At 41.8% G+C, this 24,611-nt stretch overlaps 1 protein-coding gene across 2 annotated transcripts; it reads left to right on the top strand.

The window, feature by feature from the left end:
• The first annotated feature begins 1,679 nt into the window (after positions 1–1,679).
• On the top strand, positions 1,680–17,843 carry GJA10 (gap junction protein alpha 10). 2 transcript variants are annotated; one of them, XR_009702852.1, is made up of 4 exons: positions 1,680–1,702; positions 7,991–9,446; positions 15,316–16,689; positions 16,939–17,843. XR_009702852.1 is itself a non-coding variant. In XM_061207056.1 (3 exons), exons 2-3 carry the CDS (start codon positions 8,007–8,009, stop codon positions 15,352–15,354), a joined length of 1,479 nt encoding a protein of 492 aa, XP_061063039.1. In that variant the 5' UTR covers positions 1,680–1,702; positions 7,991–8,006; the 3' UTR covers positions 15,355–16,776. The 2 variants fall into 2 exon arrangements, 1 of the variants encoding a protein (XP_061063039.1); XM_061207056.1 differs by lacking the exon at positions 16,939–17,843 and having other exon boundaries at positions 15,316–16,776.
• The last annotated feature ends 6,768 nt before the right edge of the window (positions 17,844–24,611 follow it).

Genomic DNA, 24,611 nt, shown 5'->3' with positions numbered 1-24,611 from the left:
AATGAAATCTTCAAAAGATATTTAGTAGTGTACTCTGACATTAAAATTCTGTTTATATAATTCAGAATGTAAGATTGAATAATGAGGAATTTGAAGAAAAAGCTTATTCTAAAGAACCTTTAAAAAAATAGTTTGATGCAAAAATGGCCTGGTTTTTTTTCAGATTCACTATGCTGTAAATTTTTCACTGCCTTTAGGAAATTAAACTGAGGTTTTTTTTTTGTTTTATTTGAATGTTATCTTAAAATATGACTTCCATTCTCTTGTTGAAGATAATGTTCCTTTCATGAACGAACTAACTTGTATCTGGAAATGACACTTATTAGTTTGAAATTTCCAAATTCCATTACAAATCTACAATCTTTTAATGGATTTGGTACTTGAGATTTTATTTGCTTGCATGATAGCACAAATAGTGGGTTATTTCATTCCTAGCTTGTTTTTTTTTTGAATTTTTGAATTTTATTTATTTATTTTTTATACAGCAGGTTCTTATTAGTTATCTATTTTATACATATTAGTGTATATATGTCAATCCCAATCCCTAGTTTGTTTCTTAACTGATTTTTTTTCCTTCAGGTACTATAGTCTCATTACATTCTTATCAAAATCAGAGTGTAATGATAAAGTTACCAAACTGAGTCTGTAAAAAGCTAGTTCTTTAACCACCAATATTTATTATCTAAGTAGAACTCATTTAAAAGAACAACACTTTATGAGATGGTCATATCAGAAAAATAGAATCATAACTTTAGCATTTTCTTACATTACAGATAAGTTGCTGAATTCCTTGGAATCTTAATTGATATTGCAAACTACACAGAAGCTTGGAATTCTTCATGTTTTTAATGGGGAAGGAGGGGGCAGTTTTATGACATTTGATTACCAGATAATAATCTGCATTTGTCATAACTTGCTGACTCTTAATCTCAAGCCAGCATGTTCACCTTGTTCCTGACATCAGTCTGATTTGCTTACCTGTTATTGGTCACGATATTTATTTTTAAACAGGTTAGAACTTGTTATTAAGATAAAAGCAACAACAAAACAGTATTGAAACCTTAGTTTTGATATTTCAAAGAAATGACTTTCTTTTCTAGATTTTTAAAAATAGTTTTGTAGAATTTTAAGCTTAACCATTATTTAGTTTGTTTCATCCATTTTTATTTGCTTTTCTAATTGCCTGTCCTCATTTTGGTAAATTGTAAAATAATTTAAATAGTGTATCTGTAAATATGTATAATTATAATGATGTAAAATACTTTGTGTGTGTGTGTGTATGTTTGGGTGTATACACACACATAAATGGCTGTACCTAGCCAAGGACTTTTTTATTTGTATAAAACTTTTTATATAAAGTTTGCTTTCTTTACCAGTAATGTATAAATAAAACCATGTAAAGTTCTGTTATACTTTGATTAGAATGTTTCTTTTAGCGTGCTTAGATAATAATTGAAACAAAAAAAAAGGTAAAACTCCCAGAGGACATGGGGGCTATTTTGAAGTGGTTCTTGGTTAGGGTGTGGCTGACTGAATGCGTGGCTGGCTGAATGTGTTGGAGCAGATGAATTGGAAAAACCAGTTGCCTTTGCCTGCTTTCTCACAGCAGGTAGTGGTACAGTGAACTGTGCTGCAGGTGTCCTCACAGACAAAATCAGGGCAGCACAAAAACTCCTTTGGGGTGAAGATCTGGGAAAAACAGGTAAGGATTAACTAGCTATGCATTATTTATTCATCCCTCCCCCCTTCAGACTGGTGGTACTGATGGGTTACAATCTAGGCTTTGGACTCTATGAAGTGACTTGAGGAAATTTGCCATTTCTCCCACAGTGTCCAGCATCTGCAGGAGAAGCCCTGATCTGAAGGATTACTTGGTAGATAACAAACTGAAATAATGAACTGTGGTTTTGTAGTGCTGGGGCTGCCTAGAGGGCTGGCCCTCAGCCCTTCCCCAGTGCATTCTATCACTCAGAACCCTTACCACCAGGTGAATGAGTTCACGAGCCAAAGTAAAGTAGCAACTAAGAGATACCACTGGTTTAAAAGAAAATAAACAGGATTACATAAGACCATAACAATCTAAGATAAAGCCAATAAACGTTAAAAGGGAAAAGAGAAGATTTTGTCAGTGTGGTACAAGAATCAGAACTAACCACGTAGAAATATTAAACATATAATATTTAAAATAAATGTAATAAAATGGAATGAAAATAGAGTGGATACAGCTGATGCATGAATTAGTTGAAAAGTTGGATTGAGAAACTCTTCTAGAAGGCAGCAAAAAAAGGATAAATAGAAAATAAATGCAGGTGTAAGTGGGATGAAGGACAGAAGTAGATGTGCCAACATTTAAGTAACAAATGCGGTCAGAAGAAGAAAAAATTTGAAGATTGAGAGGGCCATAGAGTGCCAAACAAGAAAGAAGAAAGTACCCACATCTAGACACATACTGAAATTAGGAGTATCAAAGATGACAAGAAAAATCTAAAGGCTTTTAGACAGTCAATCCTTGTATAAGGAGCAAGAATCATATTGACCTTACTCTTCAGAAGAGCAATGCTGGCTGTGAGGAAACAGTATTTTTAAGGTACTGGACCTAAAATTTTATATCCATTTAAATTGTTATTCAAATGTGAGGGTTTAATAAAAAACATTAATATTCATCACTCAAAGATCCACACTGTAAACATTTTTGGAGAGAATACTCAACAAAAAACAAGTGCAGGAAATATTTCAAGAACTAGGGGTGAGTGAGCAGATACCTTGGTAAAGTGTGTACAGGCTGACCTCAGCGATACTGCAGGTTTGGTTCCAGACCACTGCAATAAGGCAAATATTGCAATAAAGCAAGTCACGAAGTTTTTGGTTTCCGCTTCTGCCCATAGGAATTTATATCACCAGGTGTGAACAAGGTGGCATGGTGAATACGGGCACCATTGACTAGCCTAAAGGCAGTGGCTAGTGAAGCTCTCACCCTGTGTGCATCTTTCTCTATCCTGAGACATTTATTCTCTCTAGGCTTTCTGTTCCCTTCTGTTTCTCTGAGTGTGTTTTGGGCCTCTTAGTGACTCCATAGATTGAGCATAACTTTCGGTGAGAGTAAAAGTAGGAACTTAAAAAAAAAAAACTTGTCTATGGAAGTGGTTCTCAGCCTTTAGTGTGCTGATTTTTGCTCAGCCTTTGGGCCGGTTGGAATGAGGCAGTGGGTGTCTTTCCCACAGCTGTGCAGTGCTAATATTACTTACCTCATCAATAATTTCCAATTATTACTGTGAGGTTATGGAGAGTTGCCCACTCTGTGCCTCTGTCTTAAAGATATTCACCTACTTGCTAAGTCTTCAAGAGTGAAGTGATAAGATTGATTCACCTGCTGAAGACTTTAAAAAATCAGATATATGGTTCCATTTATTGTTTATTTTCTAGTTTACACATTTATTTTCTTGAATAGGCAATACATTCACTGTTCAGTGAACCATATAAAAGTATCCATCTCACCTCTTCTCCAGTCACTGGGTTTACCTTTCCTTGAGGCAACTAATATTAGGAGTTATTCTACGTACGCTTCTGAGTTGTTCTTTGCATAAATGTATGATTTTAATGTTTTGGCTCTGGTAAAATGCATTAAAGGTATTAATTTGCAGCTGACTTTTAGGATTAAATGTCAAGGGCTTTCTTGGACAATGTACCCAATACTACACAGATACACATATTAATACATCGTGTGTTTTCACCTCTAGTTAATTCTGACAGTCAGTTTGTATTTGAGACTAGTTTGCCGGGGTAGTGGAAATTTAACCTCTTTACCTGTCTACCTTTCATTATCATCCATTTTTTAAAATTAAATATATGAAAATAGAATAGGCAGATGATACTTACGAAGTGTCAATAACTTTATGTACTTTCTATATTTTATATGGAAAAGAGCAGATTTAGAAATGTGCCTCGGAGCTGTGTTCTAGGGACACCCTTGCTGTCAACTCCTCTAAGGTGGCAGTTAGATTGTGTACTTGAGGTGTGACTAATGTGAGATGCTACAAGGCTGGGAGTTAGGAGATCTGGTCTCTGTCTGCATTGGGCAAATCATTTGACCTCTCTGAATTAAAACACTTTACAAAAATTTGATATAGGTTTCTAAGGTTCTCACATTCTCTACTGGAAAAGAAAATTTTCCTGAGCTGCCTGTTTCAGCCTAATAGAATATTGCTAGAACACATAACCTACAGATAGGCACAGCCCCCTCTTGGTGGTCTAAAAATGCTTAATTTCTTTTTGAGCTATTTCTCCTTTCAGCCTGGCATGATTTGCAAGAGCACTTTGGGTTTGACTGTCACTCTGTTATTACTTGTTCCCATTTGGTGAGGCCAGACTCAACCCAGGCAGCTGTTGATGAAATTGGACATGACCCACTGATCTGCGACATCAATTCCCAGAGCAATCAATTGACTGAAAGAAATGCACCCAAACTCAAATCACCATTATCATCCACAAACAAAAAAGGAAAATTCTCATTTGTTTCACCTTTCATTTCCAAATATGATATACTAGGAGGGGCTCCAGCTTCGTGCCAATTAGAAAAAAATATGACAAGAGAATTAAAAAGCACCAAAGGACATCTTGACCTCAGGGGAGGACTAGGTTAGACTCCATTGATCAAAATTACTGAGCTTATTCTGCATTGGTCCCCACAGCCAGTGGGTCAGAGCCTTTACATCTGCAACCAGCAGTATTTCCACTAATTAGCCACACATGGTCCAACTTGAAGGTTCTTTGAGCCCAGTCATTAATTTTTTATCCACTCCTAAGGTAAGTTGTAAATATATGGTATCTCTTGTTTATGAGAAATATAGGAAATCCCTGTGGGGATACAAAGATAATATTTGAAATAAAATTCAGGAAAGCACTGACTTTTTACACAGGAGATGCTAAATTAGTATTTGATAATAAAAGAAAATTCAAGAATATTTCTTGGACCTGTAGTTATTTAATAGTAAAAAATAGTTATTTTTAGGAAACAGGAATGCTTGTTTAAAGGATCTTGCTCTTGCATGCTAATATGCATGATTGTATTTCTGTTTCATGTATTTCTGTTTTTCAATGTTCCTTTTCTTGCTATTTAAAAATTATAATTTCCTAGTTTTAAAGCAAGAGTGGCAAAAAGAAGCATTAAATAGTTTAGGATTTCTAAATAGAGAGTAAGTTGATAAAATGAGCTAGCTTTTTCACCTTGGGGTTTTTACAGAAAATAGAAGCTCTAGCTTTTTTTTAAGTGCTAAAGGAGTTCTTTTTTTAAATAAAGAATAATGGCCAGACAATTTTAAAGGAATAATTATGGGAAAGGACCTAAACTCTTTAAGAGAGGATAGAGCTTAGTAAATTATTGCTTCTGTTAATGAGGCAGAAGTCCACAGTTTTTAAATCTAATTTTTTATTTGCATGTGCTAGATATGACTACATTTTTAATTTTTGAATTTCAAACAATTCACAAGTATATAGAGTAAAAAAAGCCTCCTTAATACCTCTTCCAAATTCTGACAGGTACCTACTATAAAATTTTTATTTAAAATATTGTTTATACATATGTATGTACATACAGCTATAAATTTACATAAATGTATATATTAGATTAAAATCAGTCATGCTTTCTTAGAAGAATCTTTTTCCTTTTCCTTTTTCTTTTTTGCCTCTCCCTTTAAGCTCCCCCTTCCACCCGCATGTTCTCCTACAGACCTCCAGTAACCTATATGAACTTCCTCATGTGTACCCTTCTGTATTTTTTCTCCATACTTCTATAGCCACATACACATATATTTCCTATACATATGCATACACATATATGTATATTTAAAGGATTTTATTTTACTCAGTGATCTATGGATGAATTAATTTGGGGAGAATTGTTGTCTTTATAAATTTTGAGTTTTCTAATCCCTGAGCCTGGTATATCCCACCATTAAATTTATTTATTTAAATAGCGGTATGTGTATGTGTATTTAGTATTGTCAGCTATTCTCTACTTGAAACTCTGTCCTGCTTTGGTTTCAGTGACATTGCCCTTAATGGTTTTCCCCCTCTTTCTCTTTGGCCATTTCTCATTTTCATCTGTAGACTTTTTTTCCCTGTGCTATTTTTCAAGGTTTTGTCGTTGGCTTACTTTTTCTTCTTGTCCCTAAGTGGTCTCTACCTATTCAATGATTATTCACAAATGTTTACTTATCTCTAATTTGCAACTTTTGTTGTTGTTGCCTTCTGGACATCTCCACTTTTGCCATTCAGTTTTGTTGGGTAAAATCTGTAAGTTTTTTACAATTATAATTTCTGGCATTAATGGGCTTAAAAAGCCACCTTCTACTTCAAGATTATAAAATATGTTTTTACATTTTACTTTAATACTTTTATAGTTTAGTTTTTACATTTAATACTTGTATTCCATCTGGAATTTATTTTTGTGTTTGGAGATAAGTAGGGAAAATATAACAGTTCCATGTTTTTTTCTCTTGTATTTTTGAGTTGATATTCATTTGTTTTTTTTCACTGTCCATTTTATACGTTACTGGGCATCCTTGGTGACTAAGTACTGTGAGGGCTGGATCAGGTATATCTTCATTGTTGAATTCCCTGGCATCTAGCACAATGCCTATGTGATAGTAACATTCTAGTAAACATTGTTGAATGAATGAATTGTGGAAGGAGAGAATTGTTTCATTATCTGTTGTAACTTAACACTTATCCTGTTTTTTTTCTATGTCTTTCATACATGGAAGTCTTCCACGTCTTAGAAGCCTTTAAGCTCTCAAATATTTTAACTTCATTGAACCTTGAAAAACATTTGTTTTTTTCAGGGTAAACCGAGTAACCTATTTATATCAGCTATGCCTTGATTCTTTCCCAGCACCCAAGCTTGCTAGAGAAGCACTTTATATTCACTTTTCTTTTTTTTTTTTTGTTAGTTTGTTTTTGTTTGATTTGAACTTTATTTATTTATTTTTTATACAGCAGGTCCTTAATTAGTTACCTATTTTATACATATTAGTGTATACATGTCAATCCCAATCTCCCAGTTCATCCCACCACCACCACCACCACCGACTTTTCTTCTAAGTAAGCAGAGCTTCCGTGAAAACCTGCTGTTCCAGATGTGGCTTTGTAGATGTAATCATATGTCATTGCTGGTACTGTTTCTGAGCCTGCTTAATCTTTACTGCTACCCTGTGCCAGTTCCTAAAGGTTTATTTGGCTGAGTTCTGTTTTCTTTACTTGTACTTTCAGTCTTGCAGTGGGAGCCATCGATGATACATAATGAGGATCTATTTTGTTTTTCTGTTGGTGATTTTTCCAGTGATAGAGTCAAGGAACTGAGTTTTAAAAAGAAAAGACAATTAAATCCACTATTATTTATTGATACCTTAGTGTGCCAGACCAAAATGAAATAGAAAGTGTCCCTATCTGCAAAAAGAGTACCTTTTCAGGAAAGGTAACATAAGACAACTATCACAAAACTCATTTTAGGCACAGTACCAAGTGAGTGATATAAACACTAGTGTTGTGTGAATTTAGGAATGGGAAAAATCACTCTGACTTGGGATGGCTGGGGAAAACTTCCTGGAGGAGTTGAGACTTATTTAAGATCATGTAGGATGTATGGTAAATATGGCTTCTCATATGTTAGAAAAATGAGCAAAATTTTGGAACGGAATGCATTGTACAAATATGACGGCCAATGAGTATACCAGAATGACAGTCAACTTTGTGTAGGAGAGAAGGGGACAGGAAGGGAATTGGGTCAGATTGGGGAGGGTTGTTAGTGTTTTTCCCAAAACATATTCCTTAGAAATATCCTGTTTCAGCAAGCACAGGCCATAAATATTAGAGCTGGAAAATCCCTTGTAGTTTTGTTGACATGAAGAGAGGATCTGCTGGATTGATGAGCTCGTTGTCTTTATGTATGACATCCATGGATGCTATTAACCTCAGTGTTTTCTGTATATTTCAGACATTAGTCCCTTACCATGGGGGATTGGAATTTATTGGGTGGCATGCTAGAGGAAGTTCACTCCCACTCAACCACGGTGGGGAAAATCTGGCTGACCATCCTCTTCATTTTCCGGATGCTGATACTTGGTGTAGCTGCTGAAGATGTCTGGGATGATGAACAGTCAGCATTTGTCTGCAACACCCAGCAGCCAGGTTGCAACACTGTCTGTTACGATGATGCTTTCCCTATCTCTTTGATCAGGTTCTGGGTTTTACAGATCATCTTTGTGTCTTCTCCCTCTCTGGTATATATGGGCCATGCACTTTATAGCCTCAGGGCCTTTGAAAAGGAGAGGCAGAGGAAAAAGTCACAGCTTAGAGCCCAGATGGAGAATCCAGAGCTTGAATTGGAGGAGCAGCAAAAGATAGATAGAGAACTGAGGAAGCTGGAGGAGCAGAAGAAGATCCAAAAAGTCCCTCTGAAAGGATGTCTTCTGCGTACTTATGTCTTACACATCTTGACCAGATCTGTGCTGGAAGTAGGGTTCATGATAGGCCAGTGTATTCTCTATGGGTTGCAAATGCACCCCCTTTACAAATGTACTCAACCTCCTTGCCCCAATGCAGTGGATTGCTTTGTGTCCAGGCCCACAGAGAAGACCATTTTCATGCTCTTTATGCACAGCATTGCAGCCATCTCTTTGTTCCTCAACGTGCTGGAAATATTTCATCTGGGGATCAGGAAAATCATGAGGGCACTTTATGACAAATCCAGCAGTGAGGGCATTGAGGACGAAAGGGGACCTCCATCTCATTTGAAAAGATATTCAGCGTCCCAGCAGTGTATGAATTGCTCTCTCTTCCCTGAAAGAGTCTCTCTACTTCAAGCCAGCAATCAACAGCAAGTCTTCCGAGTCAATGTGCCGAATTCTAAAACCATGTGGCAAATCCCACAGCCCAGGCAACTTGAGGTAGACCCTTGCTGTAGTAAAAAAGACTGGGCTGAGGAGGATCAGCACAGAGGACAGCTCCATGTCCACAGCCCGTGTCCCTGGGATGATGGTGCTAGAATTCAGCACTCGGGACAGCAACCAGACCGGTCTTCCTTTGGCTTGCAGACTACAACGCCCCAGTCCTGGCTCGGTACAACGATGGCTCCTAGACATTGTCCATCATGTACAACAGGACCCTGGGAGCAGTCCCAGGACCTGCAACCCTCAGGGGAGCCTCTCACAGATCTACACAGTCACTGCAGACACAGCGATGGCAGCATGAGAGAGAGCAGAGTCCAGACAGACGGATCTTGCCTGGGCAGTCGCAAGGCCAGCTTTCTGTCCAGATTGCTGTCTGAAAAGGGACAGCTGTACAGTGACTCAGTAAGCTCCAGTTCTCGAAATAGCTCTTGCCTGGGCTTTCCGCACTGGGAAAACAGCCCCTCACTTCTGCCTTCAGCCACTGAGCACAGAACATCAATGGTAAGTAAAGACAGACAGCCTGACTGATCATGGAACTTTCACAATAGGTGTTCCACTTTGGTTACTTCTTAGCCTTCTGTTTCCTCCTTCTTTGTGTATATATGTGTGTGTTGAGAGAGAGGGAAAGGAGGAGAGAGAGGTTAATTTATGGAGAGTTAAATTCATTCATTTAACACATTCAGTTGAATTTAATTCGTAAAATAAACTTATTGAAAACTTTATATCAATTAGTCTTATAAGTGCTGGGTATATAAATGAATAAAATATCATGTGTACCATCAAAGGGCTCAGAGTCTGGATGGGAAATTAGGTAAACATATAAATGGTCAAGTGTAAGGTGCCATGTTAGAGGGAGTGGTGGGCAAAGGAGGGAGAAGTCAATTCTTTCTGGATGGGTCAGGAAAAGCTTTATAGTTGAAGCTACTTTTGAATGGAGTCTTGAAAGATGTGGTGAGTTTCTCCAGACCTGGGAGGACTGGGGTACATGGAAGGAGGCTGTCCTAGTACAAGGAGAACACAGACAAAGGCTGAGAGGTGTGACATAGCAGGGCTGTCTGGGGAGCCACGTGTGTCTGGAGCACAGAGTAGTAGGAGGGCTTCAGAGAGAGGGAAAGCTGGAGAAGGGGGCATGGAGGCCTTGCAGGGAGGCAGTGGAGAACCCACAGAGGATGTGCAGTAGAGGAGTGACTGGATCGGAGTTGCACTTTAGACAGCTCTTTGTATCAGAGTGTGGAAAATGGATCAGAGGAGGGATCATTTGTAACCTTGAGTTGCCCTTGTCTCACTAAGGAAGGAGGGTGTGCTCCATTGTTTTAATAGCTCTGGCATTTAAAAGTCATATACAAATATTTGTTGATATATTTCACAAAGACGAAGATCAATGTTGTATTGATAATTCTGTTCTCTGAAAAGCCACTGTGGAATAAACATTCCCTGGCCATTGTAAGACATAATGGATATTTACTGTGGATTCTTCTCAATTCTGAAAAAAAAAAAAAAAAAAAGGGAGAGAATGACACATGTTTTACCTACTGCTCCTAACAACTTTTTTCCATTAAAAAGAAAAATCCCCCAAGTTAATAGGGGAACTTCCCAGTTGAGTTCGCTTGGTTGAACTCACACCCTTGCTTTTTCCTTTGCTTCATTCTTTGTGTTAATAATGATTGAATCCTCCTACCCTAGTTTTGTATCTCCCATGAGATATTTTGTTACTGTGCTAACGCCATATCTTGAGGAGGAATCATCATACCTAGATTTTTTCTAAAATGCTTTTTTTCAAACTTATACTCATTTCTTGTCAGTGACCAGCTGTCTTCTCAGGAGATTACGTGTAGGGTTATTGTATGGCTGCTTGGAACCCTATGCCAAACTATAGCAGGGTTCTCAACTCTGGCTTGAGTTAGAGTCATCTGGAGCTTTAAAAAAATCTCCATGCCCAGGACCCATCCACTTCCAATCAAACCAGAATCTCTGGAGATGGGATGGAGGATTGGTATTTTTAAAATTCCCATGGTGATTGTAATGTACAGCCAGGGTTGAGATCCACTATTTTATTTAATTTTTAAATTTTTTTACTTTTTGGACATGCCCTGCATCTTGCAGAATCATAGTTCCCTGACCAGAGATTGAACCTGGGCCACAGCAGTGAAAGTGCCAAGTCCTAACCACTGGACCACCAGGGAACTCCCGAGATCCACCATTTTAGAGTAACCTTGCCAGTGGCCACTGCTTCTTATCTGCATTTGTGAAGCCAGCATGACAATTTTCATCATTTTCTCTCTCCTGTACCTCACTCCATGTGAGAGGAGCCTTTGTATTAACAGAAAATTGAGGAAGGAAAAGCGGTGTTTAGTTGAAGCAGATTTTCTTAATCTCAGATTATCTTTTGGGAGAGACCAGCCTCGCTGAGGAGCTTGGAGAAAAGATGATGAAGGTGAGAGGCCCTCTTTCTTTTTTCATCTTCCTCTTTCTTCCCTGTTTATGTTTCTAGGAATTATAAATAATGCCTTTGGCCACAGAGATTTCCTACTTATGGTCACTTTCCCCCAAGCCTCTTAGGGGGTTGACAGGCCACTTCACTCCCCAAATGGTGGAAGTCTTGGGGATTGAGGCCACAGCCGTCAGCTCCAGAGCACTGTAGCTGACACATCATACTTACTGCAAACAGAGGGATCTTTCATTGGAAATTAGTGCAGCAAGCAAAGGATTGTTAGCATCCACTTTCAATATATGGACTGTAAACAGCTTCTTACACTGTATCAGGTCCCAGAGGGCTGAATTTTTAGGGCTCAATCAGATGTATTCTGATTGCAGCAGTTGGTGTTTCAGAGTGAAATGACTTCTGGTAGGTACTACAGTTGCTTTGCCACTTGTTCCTCTTAGAGAGAACTGTCCTGCAAAAGAAATCCACGCTATTATAGGTCAGAAAAACCACCTGGAAGAGCCGTGATTTATACTCCAAGACATTTCCCTTGCCATCACCCAAACCCCGCAATTTTTTCAAGTCTAAACTTGTTGATTACTAAATAAGTTTCTGTCAAGGTTGGTTCTTTGTGGAAAGACTTAATTGGGCATGGAGAGCAGATTTTTAGTCTGGCCGAGTGAGCATGGGGAAGAATGCTGGTTGAGTTTTAGGAACCCATGCTACCCTCTGTGATGAAGACTTTCCTCATCGTTGAATGTCTTCACCTGTCAGAGATGCTGTGGAGTAGTAATCCTCATGCCCAATTCTACTTTAAATCACCAGGGAAGCTTTGAAAAATGCCCTAATAAGAATCTCTGCAGATAGAGCCTGGGCACCAATACTATTTTTTTAATTTATTTATTATTTTTGGCTGAGTTGGGTCTTTGTTGCTGCGCGCAGGCTTTCTCTCTAGTTGCGGCAAGCGGGGGCTACTCTTCGTTGTGGTGCGAGGGCTTCTCATTGAGGTGGCTTCTCTTGTTGCGGAGCACGGGTTCTAGTGCACGAGGGCTTCAGTAGATGCGGCGCGTGGGCTCAGTAGTTGTGGCACACGGGCTTAGTTGCTCCACAGCCTGTGGGATCTTCCCGGACCAGGGCTCGAACCCGTGTCCCCTGCACTGGCAGGCAGATTCTTAACCACTGAGCCACCAGGGAAGCCCCCAATACTATTTTTTAAAACTCCCAGGTGATTCCAATGTGCAACCAGCGCTCAGAACCACCACTGTAGAGGAGGAATGTTTTGGCATTAGGAAGAAGGTTGCCCTGTGACCTCTTCCAATCTTTTGTGACATTAAAGTGCTAACAAAGAGCGTTCTCCTGTAGCTCCACAGAGCTGAGGACCTTTGCACTTACTGGTCCCTCTGCCTGTGATGCCCCACCCACCCCAGGACCTTGGCATGGCTGATGGTGCCAGCTGTGCCAAGGTCCTGGGGAGCACTCTTGGGCCATGATCATGGAGGGGAGAGCTAGGGACGAGGTTGGAATGGGCAAGGGCTGATCTTTCGGGCGTTATAGGCCATGGAAAGGAATTTGAGGTGGATGGTGGTCTGATACGTATATTTTTAAAATCACTGTTTCTGATGAGTCTCTTGTAGAGATGCTATGGTCTGAATGTTTGTCCCCCCCAGATTCATATGTGAAACCTTAATCCCCAGTGTGATGGTATTTGGAAGTGGGGCCTTTTGGAGGTGATTAGGTCATGAGGGTGGAGCCCTTATGAAGGGGATTAGTGCCCTTATAAAAGGGGCATCAGAGAGCTCCTTTTCCCATCCACCATGTGAGGACACAGTGAAAAGATGACTGTCTGTGAACCAGGAGCTCTCATCAGACACTGAATTTGCCAGTGCATTTGTCTTGGAATTCCCAGCCTCCAGAAATAGGAGCAATAAATTTCTGTTCTTTATAATCCACCCAGTCTATGGTATTTTGTTATAACAGCCCGAATAGACCAAGACAATGGGTAAGAGTGCAGTCAGGGAGACCAGCTAGGAGGCTTGTACAGTGTCCAGGTAAGAGGGGAGTGTGGCTCAGACCAGGGGTACCACTATTAATCGTTTGAAAGAAGAGTCTTTTTCTTATTTCTTGTTTTTCAAATTAAAGTCGTACATGCTCATTGAAAGACATTCAAGCAGTGTAAAAGAACATAAGAGTAAAATGTGAACCTGACTATGTGAGGGTTCATCTCTCACTCTCACCTGGACTCAATTCCCACTTCCCTCACCAAAGACAATCACTGTGAACAGAATGGGGTGTGTTCCCCTACCTTCATCACTGCATTCACAATCTGTCTTTGAGGACAAATATATGTCCACACATATTTTTTATTTGTTTCAAAAATATAAATGTGATCCTGCTGTAGAGATGTCTCTGCAATTTGCTTTTGCTTAATAAATGATATGTCTCAGGGACTATCAACACCCATGGAGATGCCTCGGTTTTATATGCCTCATGCTTTTCCATGAAATGGATGAACCATAAGATACTTGATGGCCATTTAGCTGTTCTAAGTTTTTTCTACTGCAGACAATGGTGCAGTGAATGTTTCATACATATATCTTTGATAGGTACCTAGAAGTGGAATTATTGGTTTTAATGGGCATGCACATTTTACATTTTGATAGATGCTGCCAATCTTTGCTCAGGAAGGGCTATACCAATTGATCCTCTTTACCAGTGCATTAGCACTCTTTCCCCACACTCTTGCTAACATCAGACGTTATCTCCCCTCACCTCCAATTTGACAAACTAGAAATGTTTTGTAACATTTCCAAACATTTCTAAAATGTTTGTCTTAATTTACATTTCCATGATTACTAGTAAGGTTGTTCATATGTTTATTAGCCACCTGTATTTCTACCATGAATTATCCTTGTCTGTTTTTCTGTTATTTGTTTTTCTTCTGATTTCTAGGAGCTCTTTTATGATATTGTATTAACTCCTTGTCTATATATGTATTGAAAGATACGCTCCCAGTCTGCTTATTTCTTATCCCTGTGTATGGTGTCTTTAAAATTTTAATATTATATTAAATCTAAAATCTCTGTGACTTCTAGGTTCTTTGCCTCATTTGGGAAGGTTTTTTTGACTCAACATTATTAACAGGGGTTATTAGATGGGTGTTTGAAGAGTTGATTGTTATAATTTATTGAACTTTTTGGCAGAGGAGCTTTACATAATATATCAATTACCAAAGAGTCTAAAGAAGAGGAGGAAAGACTCCCACTTTACTGAGTCCCTGATTGTGGTCTAGACACTGCCATGGGCTTCTTCACTGTGACTCTGTGATTATTCCCATTTAAGGATAAGGAAATAGATGACTTGTCCAAAGTCATGCAATTAGGATGTGGTAAAGCACAGTCTTTGGGACATAGCAGGGACATGAATTAATATTTACTGAGTGAGTGAATGGGCTGGAATTTTATCCCAAGCTTGTCTGACTCAACCCAAGTCCTTCTCCCATATCCCATTGCTGCTTCCTGCTCTCCCTGCACAAGGCAACCTAAGTGTAGCATATTTTTAAGATAGATTATTCCAAACTGGAACATCCACATTTGGATCAGTTTTCCCATTCTACATTACTGCAAAGTCAAAAATTCTGGTTAATTGTGGAGGGGCAAAGATGGAGCTTAGGAAAAGGTTGGCCTTTTAGTATTAGACCTGGATTTTGGACAAAACAACCACAACTGGATGAGGAGGAGGAGATGGCAGGTGGGATTCAGATCTTCTGCCGCAGCACTGTTGGGGAACAGAACCTCTTACACGCACGTTCATCTCTGGGGCAATGTGGGGGGATTGTCTTCTGTAGGAAGTTTTTGTTTGGATTTGGGATATTTGTGACACACAGAGTCTCAGGTGGGTAGGCAGGACTGGCTTTTACAAGCCCTTTGAGTCTATTTTGCTTTGTTTCAGAACATGCTTCTAGAACTTTCATCCATTATGAAAAAATAATGCATCCTGGGACCAGAAAAAACAGACTCAGGAGCAGCTGGCATCTGCGAGATAAAAGTTGTATGTTTGTCAGCTCAAACTGCAGGAGGAACTCTGAGAACCATCCCCTCCAGAACCATGAATCAGGCAATGGCTGTGTATCGGGGGCTCCCAGCTGGGCTCCCTGACCGCTGGGGTCAGCCTCTCACTGCTCTGCTTGGCCATGCTGCCTGAGGCCGGTCCAGTGCTCTCCATACACCAGGGAGGCACTCTACCCCATCAGAGAAAATCTAGGGGCAAGAGCCGCCATCCGAGGGGAGGAGGAGTGAGATGTGCTACCATCCCTGCCAGTAGCTGGCTCTGCAGCGGCAGCAGTTTGGACCCTTGAACATGGTTCCAGAGCAGGCTGGGAGCTCTGCCTGCAGCCTGGGCTCAACACGCTTCCTGTCTGTACACCAGAGGTTGGAGGGAAGCTTTTTGTTTTCTTCCTCTCATCAGCTCATTTCTTGGGGGTGAAGCAGCTGGATGTTCGTCCCTAGATGCTATTACATAAAATATTGATTACAGCACTGGCTAACACTCGCATCACATGACTTTATCCTTCTGCTGGGATCGTCGTCAGTAGTGATGCCATGACTGTGGGCCAGCAGGTGCTGGGGAATCTCATTCCCAACTTCCAGGGGAGTGACTGAAGCCGGCACCACTTCCTCACCCTCCCCACCCTCCCAGTGGTCCCGAGCCATCCAGGAGAGGTGCATCAAAAAAGCACTGAACACTTCTTACAGAGCACAGAGGCATGGATGGCTGTGTGATGTCCACTAACTATCCAATCGGTGAGGCTGGTTGGCTGGTCATTACTGTCTGAGTTCTGAGAATCATAAAGGTGGACTTAATTCCCATGGAAGGAGCCACTTAGCCCTGTCCTCTATCCCGTGGCCAGACTCTCCTATCCCTGGCCACACACCTTGTAACAAAAGCTTCAAGTTATTGGGAGAATCAATTTGTTCCAAAGACACAAAGGTCTGCATCATCTATATCCTGCTGAGATAAAATCCATACTCCTTAGCCTGGCACGTAAAGCCTTCGTGGGCTGACTCCTGCCTCATGTTCATTCCCTACCTCCTGTGCCCTAACCCGGCTGCGCTATGAGTAAAGCAGATCGTCTTCCCATTGTGGGTGACCAGCAGCCAATCTGTTGAGGGCCTGCATAGAATAAAAAGGTGGAAGAAGAGTGAATTTGCTTTCTCTATTTGAGCTGGAACATCAGTCTTCTCCCTTGGACTGAGACTTATATCATTGGCTCTATAGTTCTCAGAACTATGCCACCGGCTTTCCTGGGCCTCCAGCTTGCAAAAGGTAAATTGTGGAATTTCTTAGCCTCCATAATTGTGTGGGCCAATACGAACAAATCAACCAATCAATCAACCTGTATCTATATCTATATCTGTCTCTCTATAAAATCTCCTGTTGGTTCCGTCTCTCTGGAGAACGCTAATACCCTGGGTAACTGCCCAGGATTTTGCAGAACGGAGCCCAGTGCTGGCTGGGGCTGGTCTGTGCTTCTAGCCCGAACGGCTTCTGAGTCTTCTCTGTTCCAATTTGCAGAGGAGGAAGTGAGGGGTGGAGATGTGAAGAGGTGTGTGATCTTTTCCACAATGAATTGGTAGAAGAGCCTGTGAAGACCAGGTGGATGAAAACGATGCTGGGGCCAAGCCCAGATGGGTGCCATTTTAAGGGGCATACCATATTCCAGGTACTTAGGCCGCATTATCTATACCACGTGCAACTGTGTAAAGTCATTGTTTGTCCTCATTTTATAGATCAGAGAAGGCTCAGAGAGATCAAGTGACTTGCCCCACAGCTAAATTCCAACTGAAGTGCCTGTTTTGCAGCTGGAACTCAGACCCAGATCTAGTTGCTCTGAGGCCCATGCTCCTCCCAGGAAGCCCTGCCCTCTCTCTTGTCTGTGACCATCAGCAGCCCCTGCACAATGATTTGTTTGTACATCTGTCTACCCGACTAGCCTGTGAAAGCTTTCAGGATAAGGCTGTGCATTTTAAATCTTGGATGCCCAGTATGTAGCCCAGTGTTGGTTGAGTGCATGCACGTTTATGTATAGATGCCAAAGACCAGACGTTACCCATCACTTGCAACCCTCCAGACTAATCCTTATTCCCTGGTGTCCTGTCCTGCCTTGTCCGCAGGTTTATTATGAGAGATTCTTTCAAGAGCCTATATGGCAGTGTTCCCCACCTCCTCCATACCTTTTCTTGTAATTTAAATTTCCTTTACTCTCAAAAGCCTTTATAGGGTCATCAACTGTACAGCACAAATAGAGGTTAAAAAAAGAAGTTAAAAGGATGCAGTGTAAAATGTAATGCTTCTAGTAAATGTTGCTGTGTCTCTGAAGGTTTCCGTCCATTGCTTTAGGATGAGGGTCACTGCCTCGGGTACATTTGTCTTCAAGGAGAGGGAGTGAAAACTAGCCACGGAGAACCAGTCATGCCTCTTTCTGGTTGACAAAGCAGCCAGTAGCAAGTAGATGTTGGGATCTGTAGGAGCCAGGGGTGGGTGTAGGGACAGAAGGGATCATGCTCTTGAGTCAAATGAAAGGAAATTTCATAAGGTGATGTGGGATGCGCAGCTTTCTCCATATCTCTGGACCTGGATTCTCTGATACCAGGAAGTATCGTATTCATTTATACCAGGAAGGCAGAGGTGCTCAGTGGGGAGAATTGGAAGCCCATCCCACTCTGGGCACCATCAGAAGCTGGCGTTAGACGTGGAGTATGGTCTTGCCAATGCATCCTAACTGAGGAGGTGAGGGTGATGAGTTGGAGAAGGGTGGAAAGTTCTAGAACTATTTCAAAGAAGAGCTCAATTTTTTTTCCAAACAGCATACAGCAGACCTGCTGGCAGGGAGTAGGCAGACTGAGATTCCTCACTGTGCTCTGGAAGTAGATACAAGTCACACCTAAGGTGCACATTCAAGGTAGGAAAGAGAATGGCTGCCTCCCATGTGGGGCTGGGTGGTGTTCGAATGCTTCCCTTCTGCAGGATATAAGGGCCTTATTCTGTATCAAACCACAGTTGTCATTCCTGCCACAAGCACTAATGTTGGGGTCGAAGGTGCACATGACCAGCAGTTCTAAGTGACCAGGTTTTTCTACAGAAAACTTTGGGACCATGACACCGTTTTCCTAGAATGGATTGAATAACTTCATGTCTTCAGGCAAAGGACTCTATTTTACCTCTGACACCTAAGATGTTTCACAACAGTGCACGTTTGCTAATCCCGTTATATGGTCCCTGAAGCCCTCGCCTCAGTGGGGAGCCCGTGGAGGGAGTGGAGTTCAGCAACTGGTAATTTCAGTTTTCCCACCTGGTAGGTGGGGTAAGGCCATGTACTTCTAGAAGCTCAGATCCCGGCAGCACTGCATTCTCCTGCCATCACGTGAATCCATCCTCGCTGCCAGCTCGGCCAGACCACTTATGAGTCCCGCGTACTCAAGTTGTCTGGCCTGCCCACCATTCAATATCTTGTTTTCCCTTTACATCAAAATCCAAGACTCAAATGATCAAATATTCTTTTCTGGCTTAGATGTATGTACACCCTAATCACAATTCTAAAATCCTTGCCTGCAATTCACTGTATCTTGGCATTGGTTTTTCCTCTTCCCCATTTACTTTCATTACCTTTTTATTTTCAATTAAACCTATCATTTTCAGATAATTGTAGATTCACATGCCCTTAAGAAACAATATTCTTCACCTAGCTTGCCCCAATGGCGATGTTTTGCATAGCTATAACACAATATCAAAACCAGGAAACTGGGCTTAATGCCTTTTGTTTACTCTCATAGGCACTAGGGATTTTTGTGGGTTTTTTTTGGCCGTGCCATGTGGCATGCAGGGTCTTAGTTCCCCAACCAGGGATCGAACCCACCCCTTGCACTGGGAGCATGGAGTCTTAACCACTGGACCACCAGGGAAGTCCCGGCACTAGGGATTTTTAAAATTGGGAGTTGAGGAATCGCATTAGTGTTATCACATTTTTAAGATTTCTAATCAGATTAATCAGGTAGCAGATAAGGGTCCAAACAAGAGGAAGAGACGTGGCTTCTCTGGGAGGAAAGAGTTCCTAAGGCCTCCAGCTCTGTAATCTCTAACATAGGGATCAGAGAAAATCAGTTTACAATGTGTAATGATATGTCTTTATTTCATAAACAGAAATGGTGTCTAGACAAAATTCAGTTAACACTAGCAATTCAATTGAGTTTTTTTTTGCACAATAGTATATTTACAATGAATAAATGAAGTTTCAATTCATTAGTTCATAGCAATGCTTTTTTTTTCCCCAAAAAGGTAAAAATTCTTAGTTACAGAGAATAAGCATCAACAGCCATTTCATTTTTTACAATTAAAAACCACAAGAAAAACCACAATCACTTAGAAAATAAAGACAAGCCTAAGAACTAGTACAATAAAATGATGCATTGAATTAAGTTACATTAATCGCATAGAATCTGTGTAAAAAGTATGTAGAAAAACACCTGATGTAACCTGTTACAGTCGTTGACCAGTTATGAGAGGTACAGAGGGTTATACAGGTAGATATGTGTGAAAACTGTCCGTATTGTTTGACCTGGGGAGGAAGAGGAGAGGGGCTGCAGCCCCTTGCATACACTGAGAAGACCCTGTTTTGAATATGGCCTCTGGAGTTTGTAAGGCATAGATTAGAGGTGCACTTGCATCAGACTGGTTCTGGAACAAATTCTCACGGGCCCTTCGGGCCTCACAAGCAAAGGTGGTGCTTGCCTTGAATGGCTCACCGTGTCTAACCAGCGCCCGAAGCTCCTGCACGCCTGTGGAAGCTTCCCGATCACTCACTAGAAGTGGCAGGTCTTTTACCTCGGCGCATGAACGGGCATCCCAGCATTTACACGTGCGAAATGCATTGTTAGGACTCATGTGGAGGTCACCCCTCTGTCTCCAGACATGTTTTGGTAGAAGACTTAGCATCAAACTGTAGGAAAAACCCTTTTTGTCCAAGTCCCTTCACTCTTGCCTGTCCCCACGGGAACGTTTGGCACCGCAGGGGAGTCTACCTGAAATGAAGGTTCTGGGTGCACTTCTGTGTCTAAGGAGGCCACTGTGTTATCTGAGGTCAGTCCACTGGAATGGAAAGGAAAGTCAGAGCTGTTTGTCCATTGCTTGAGAGTGCAATGCACACACCACGTCACAACAGGCAATCAAAGCTACGAAAGTGGGCCTCTGCAACCAAGTGGGTTTTCTTTACAAAATGGCAGCATCCTTTTCATATTACAATGAAAATGCACTGATATCCATGTGATATAAATATTATCTCCCAGGGTGGAGTGTAGGAAAATACTATACACTTTTCTTTGCAAGAAATGTTTTTGCACCGTCGGTTGAATAATTTATCCTCCATCTGCCACAATAGGTCTTTTCTATGTACAAAGACTATTTGCACGCAGTTTTGTGTACAAATATATTCTATTCTACAGCATCCATCTTTGATGCCTGGGTCAGGAGATGGCTCGGGCTGTATTCGGCACACACAGCTTGAACACAATGCCCCCATGCACACAGACTGCCCGCACGAATGCCAACTCCACACGGGCGTTGATCTGAGGACTGACTCGCCAGGAACTGAACCTACAGCAAAATCCTCAATTTGGGGACGAAAGACCAACTCATGGTCCAGTGAGCAGCTTTATTCTTTTTTTTTTAATCTTTTGGCCGCGCTGTGTGGCATGTGGGATCTTAGTTCCCTGACCAGAGATTGAACCCGTGCCCCCTGCATTGACAGTGCAGAGTCTTAACCACTGGACCGCCAGGGAAGTCCCAGCTTTATTCTTTAAAAAAAAAAAAAAGTATGTTTCTGTGCCTATTTATAGTGATTTGAGGACAAAACGTGATTCTGGTTGCCTTCTTGATCGGCAACTCCTCCAACCATTGTTAAGCACTAGTGGCACAGTTTGAAGTCATGTATTAAGCGGCTCCTAGTTGAAATGGGGTATAATGTATAGAACTAGGTCGCTAATAGGGTTTCGAAAGAGCTTTGCAGGCTTTTACACATTTTGGGAGGATTATGCTCAACATAGCATGTGGATCAGCTTGAAGGGGCAGAATTCAGTGGTTTCTTAAAAGGCGTATCATTTTCACACCTTTGTTTGTTTCTTCTTCTTTAATGGCAATCATAAAGCATTAAAAGAGAAAGTGTAGGTTTAGACCTCTTGATGGTAACACTGGACTTCACAGTGTGCCCACCTGGCTTTTAGCAGTCTCCTCATACAAGTCCTGTTGCTGGTCCCTGCCTTCCTTTTCAAGGAGAAGTGGCAGTTGACATACTAATCACCAGCCTTTTTTTTTTTTTTTTTTTTTTTTTTTTTTTTTTACTTCCTTGGGAAAGCAACACAAGGATTAAATCCAAAATCATAGTGCATCTTAAAAGCAGCATACCTTTAGAAAGACAGTTAATAAATTACTTGTACACTATACAAAATAACATTTCCCAGCATCACCTCTGACGCCTGGGTTATTGTTAGGGAACCCAGAAGAGAAGGAGCAGGTGGGCTACTGACTTTGCCAGCTCTTTTTTTGTTCGTTTTTGCAACGGTTTTGTTCCAGAATCAGTATGTCATGAAGTTCTTTTATTCAAGGCACCCCCGGATAACGAAGAGAAACAGACACATACGGCAAAGCATGCACCTGCCCAAGCCTGACCAACCTGAACGAAATGAGGTTGTCCGGAGAGACACAAGTAGAACAAAGGCAGATCCGAGGGGAGGACCAGTTTCAGGCAGATGTTAACTAGCCACAGGGCCACCTCCACTGTCCCCGTTCCAACAGCCCACGCCTGACCCAGCCACCTGGAGACACAACTCGCCTGTCGCAGGGACCCTCCTGAACATTCCGTAGCTGGAGAGTCCTTTATATCTGTAAGGATGGACCCTTAAAGATACCGCTAAATGTCACCATGCCGTGCAGATGCTATTCCTTGCTGTTAACTTGCTTTTCTCTTTCAGAAAAGACACGAGTTGCACTAAGGGATCCCAGGGAAAGGAGACAGGCTGGTTTTTAAAATTCCACTTGAGGCAACTTGGACTCTGGTCCCCAGCTAGTCCTCCCTTTGAATCAACCCCGAAATAATCTTGACAAGCACACGGTTCAGAGCCGTAAGAGACACAGACACGTCACGTCAACAATTGCACAAAGCCAGTCGCTTGTTCCTGGTGGATAGTGAACCAAATCCCAACAACTTGTTCACATCTCTAAGAAATCGAAAGACAGTTTCTCCAGCAGTGTTTTTAACCAGTTCCCACGGCCAGGGTGGCAGGGGTATGACTGGGGCAGAGGAAGAAACGCGAGGCAGGGGCTGGTGGGAGGAGGCTGTGGGCTGAGTTAGCAGGGAGGAGAATAGAGGACACCCCTCTCCCCCCCCAGCGGGAGGCCTGCCGCGCAGGACAACAGAATGGGGACGGCACGAATGGGCTCAAGACTGCCAGATGCACATGTGTTGGTACCAGGGTCAGTCACGCCAACGAGCTGGTTTGGACCTTGTTACGATATGAGCAGAAAACATTCCTTTTTCCAAAGAAGAGGAGGTCACTTTAAAAAGGCAACAAGAGAGTTAAAAAACCAAAATAATACTGTTGGCCGACTCTTCCACCAGAACACACGCCTGTGATGGATCACGTGATTCACACCGAGTTTAAATTCGAGCTGTCACCAGTTTTTCCCAAAGGCAAACCTCACGGTGAAGTACAGAACTCTTCTACTAGGCCAAGAAATCCCAACAGCCACAAGAAAAATGGTACCTCCAACTCAGAGCTGGATCACAATCTGTCTCAGACAAGCACGCACCATACATACACACAGGAGAAAAAACAAAAACCCAGAGGCAGGTTTTAAAAGTGGAACTATTTTCAAAGAAAAGCCTTTTTTTTTTTTTTAATCCTACCGCATGAACCAACAAATTTCTGGCATTCATACATATTTAAACATTTAGCACTAATATTTGTACAGAAAAAAGTTAATAATACTAAAACATATGTTACTATGATTTCACTTTTCGCCTACGTCATATACTAATTTCCCCTTTTACATGCAGCTTTAATATCGTCCAAACAATGGCACAAATAAAGAAACAAAATCAACCACCTAGTCCCCACTGCCCACCACCCCATCCCCACATCAGACTGTTCAGGACTTTTCCTGCAGCCGGCCCAGAGGAGGGAGGGAGCTGATCTCTCCCCTGCGCCGGCTGTGGTGTCCGGCACACCTTCCTGTAAACGTGGCCAGGGGCCAACGTGCCCCCTGAGCCAAGGGAAGCTGCTCTCTGTGGGTTGCAAGCCAACTAGTTTTGCAGCAAGAGAAGGAAATGATCATCAGGTGAGGGTAAGGTGTGTGCCTGGTGGGGGGGGGGGTGGGTAGGGAGGGCTCCTGGCCATGTCGTGTCCAAAGCCTCAGAATGAAATCTGCCTTTGGACTAGAGAAGGGTGGAAAAACCTCAGAATTCAACTCAAAGCCTTTGGAGAAAGAAGAGAGAAAGAAATGCTTTTGCCTGCGTCAGGGACAGACCTCAGGCTAACATCTGTCCTGCTCTCTCCTACTCTGGGCCAGCTGCGTTAACCCCAGGACGGCCACCTAAGGGCAGCACCCCAGGGCTGTGATTCAGACCCCCTCAGGTGAGTCCCTGGGGGAGGCAGGTCCTGGGCTGGGAAGCTGGGTGGCTGAGCAGCCAAGTCCTTCGACGGAGAAGTTCCTACTATCCTATGCTTCCGAGAGCAAGCAGAGGCCTGGGGAAGTGTTGAAATGAATGGGACTTACTCCCGGGCTGAGAAAACAGTTCTAACTTGCTATTTAGGAGCCAATGCCTGCTGAGTTCTGGTACAAAATCACGATTCCTGCTGTTTCGATGCGCTTTTGAGTGAGACGTCCAAACTCTTCCCCCACTTAGGAATCTGAACATCCAGCATCAACTCTGAACTCTCTGCATTTAAACTTTGCTTAGGAAAAGGTGGGGAGGAGGTGAAATATAAAAATATTCAAGCAGATTATTGTCTACATCCTAGGATGAATTCATTATTTGGCAAGATTGTTTTTCCTACGTAATTATCACCTGAGTGCTTTTTAAATTAGCTGTTTTACTTTTTTAACTAAAAGCAAAGAATATACAGTTTACTTGAGTTATACTGAAGTGACAACTTCATTTAAGAAAATAGGTTTGACCCAAAACTCAGTGCAAGTGG

This window comes from Eubalaena glacialis, chromosome 12, assembly GCF_028564815.1.
Source record: "Eubalaena glacialis isolate mEubGla1 chromosome 12, mEubGla1.1.hap2.+ XY, whole genome shotgun sequence".
NCBI lineage: Eukaryota > Metazoa > Chordata > Mammalia > Artiodactyla > Balaenidae > Eubalaena > Eubalaena glacialis.
This window is presented reverse-complemented; position numbering and strand designations above follow the sequence as displayed.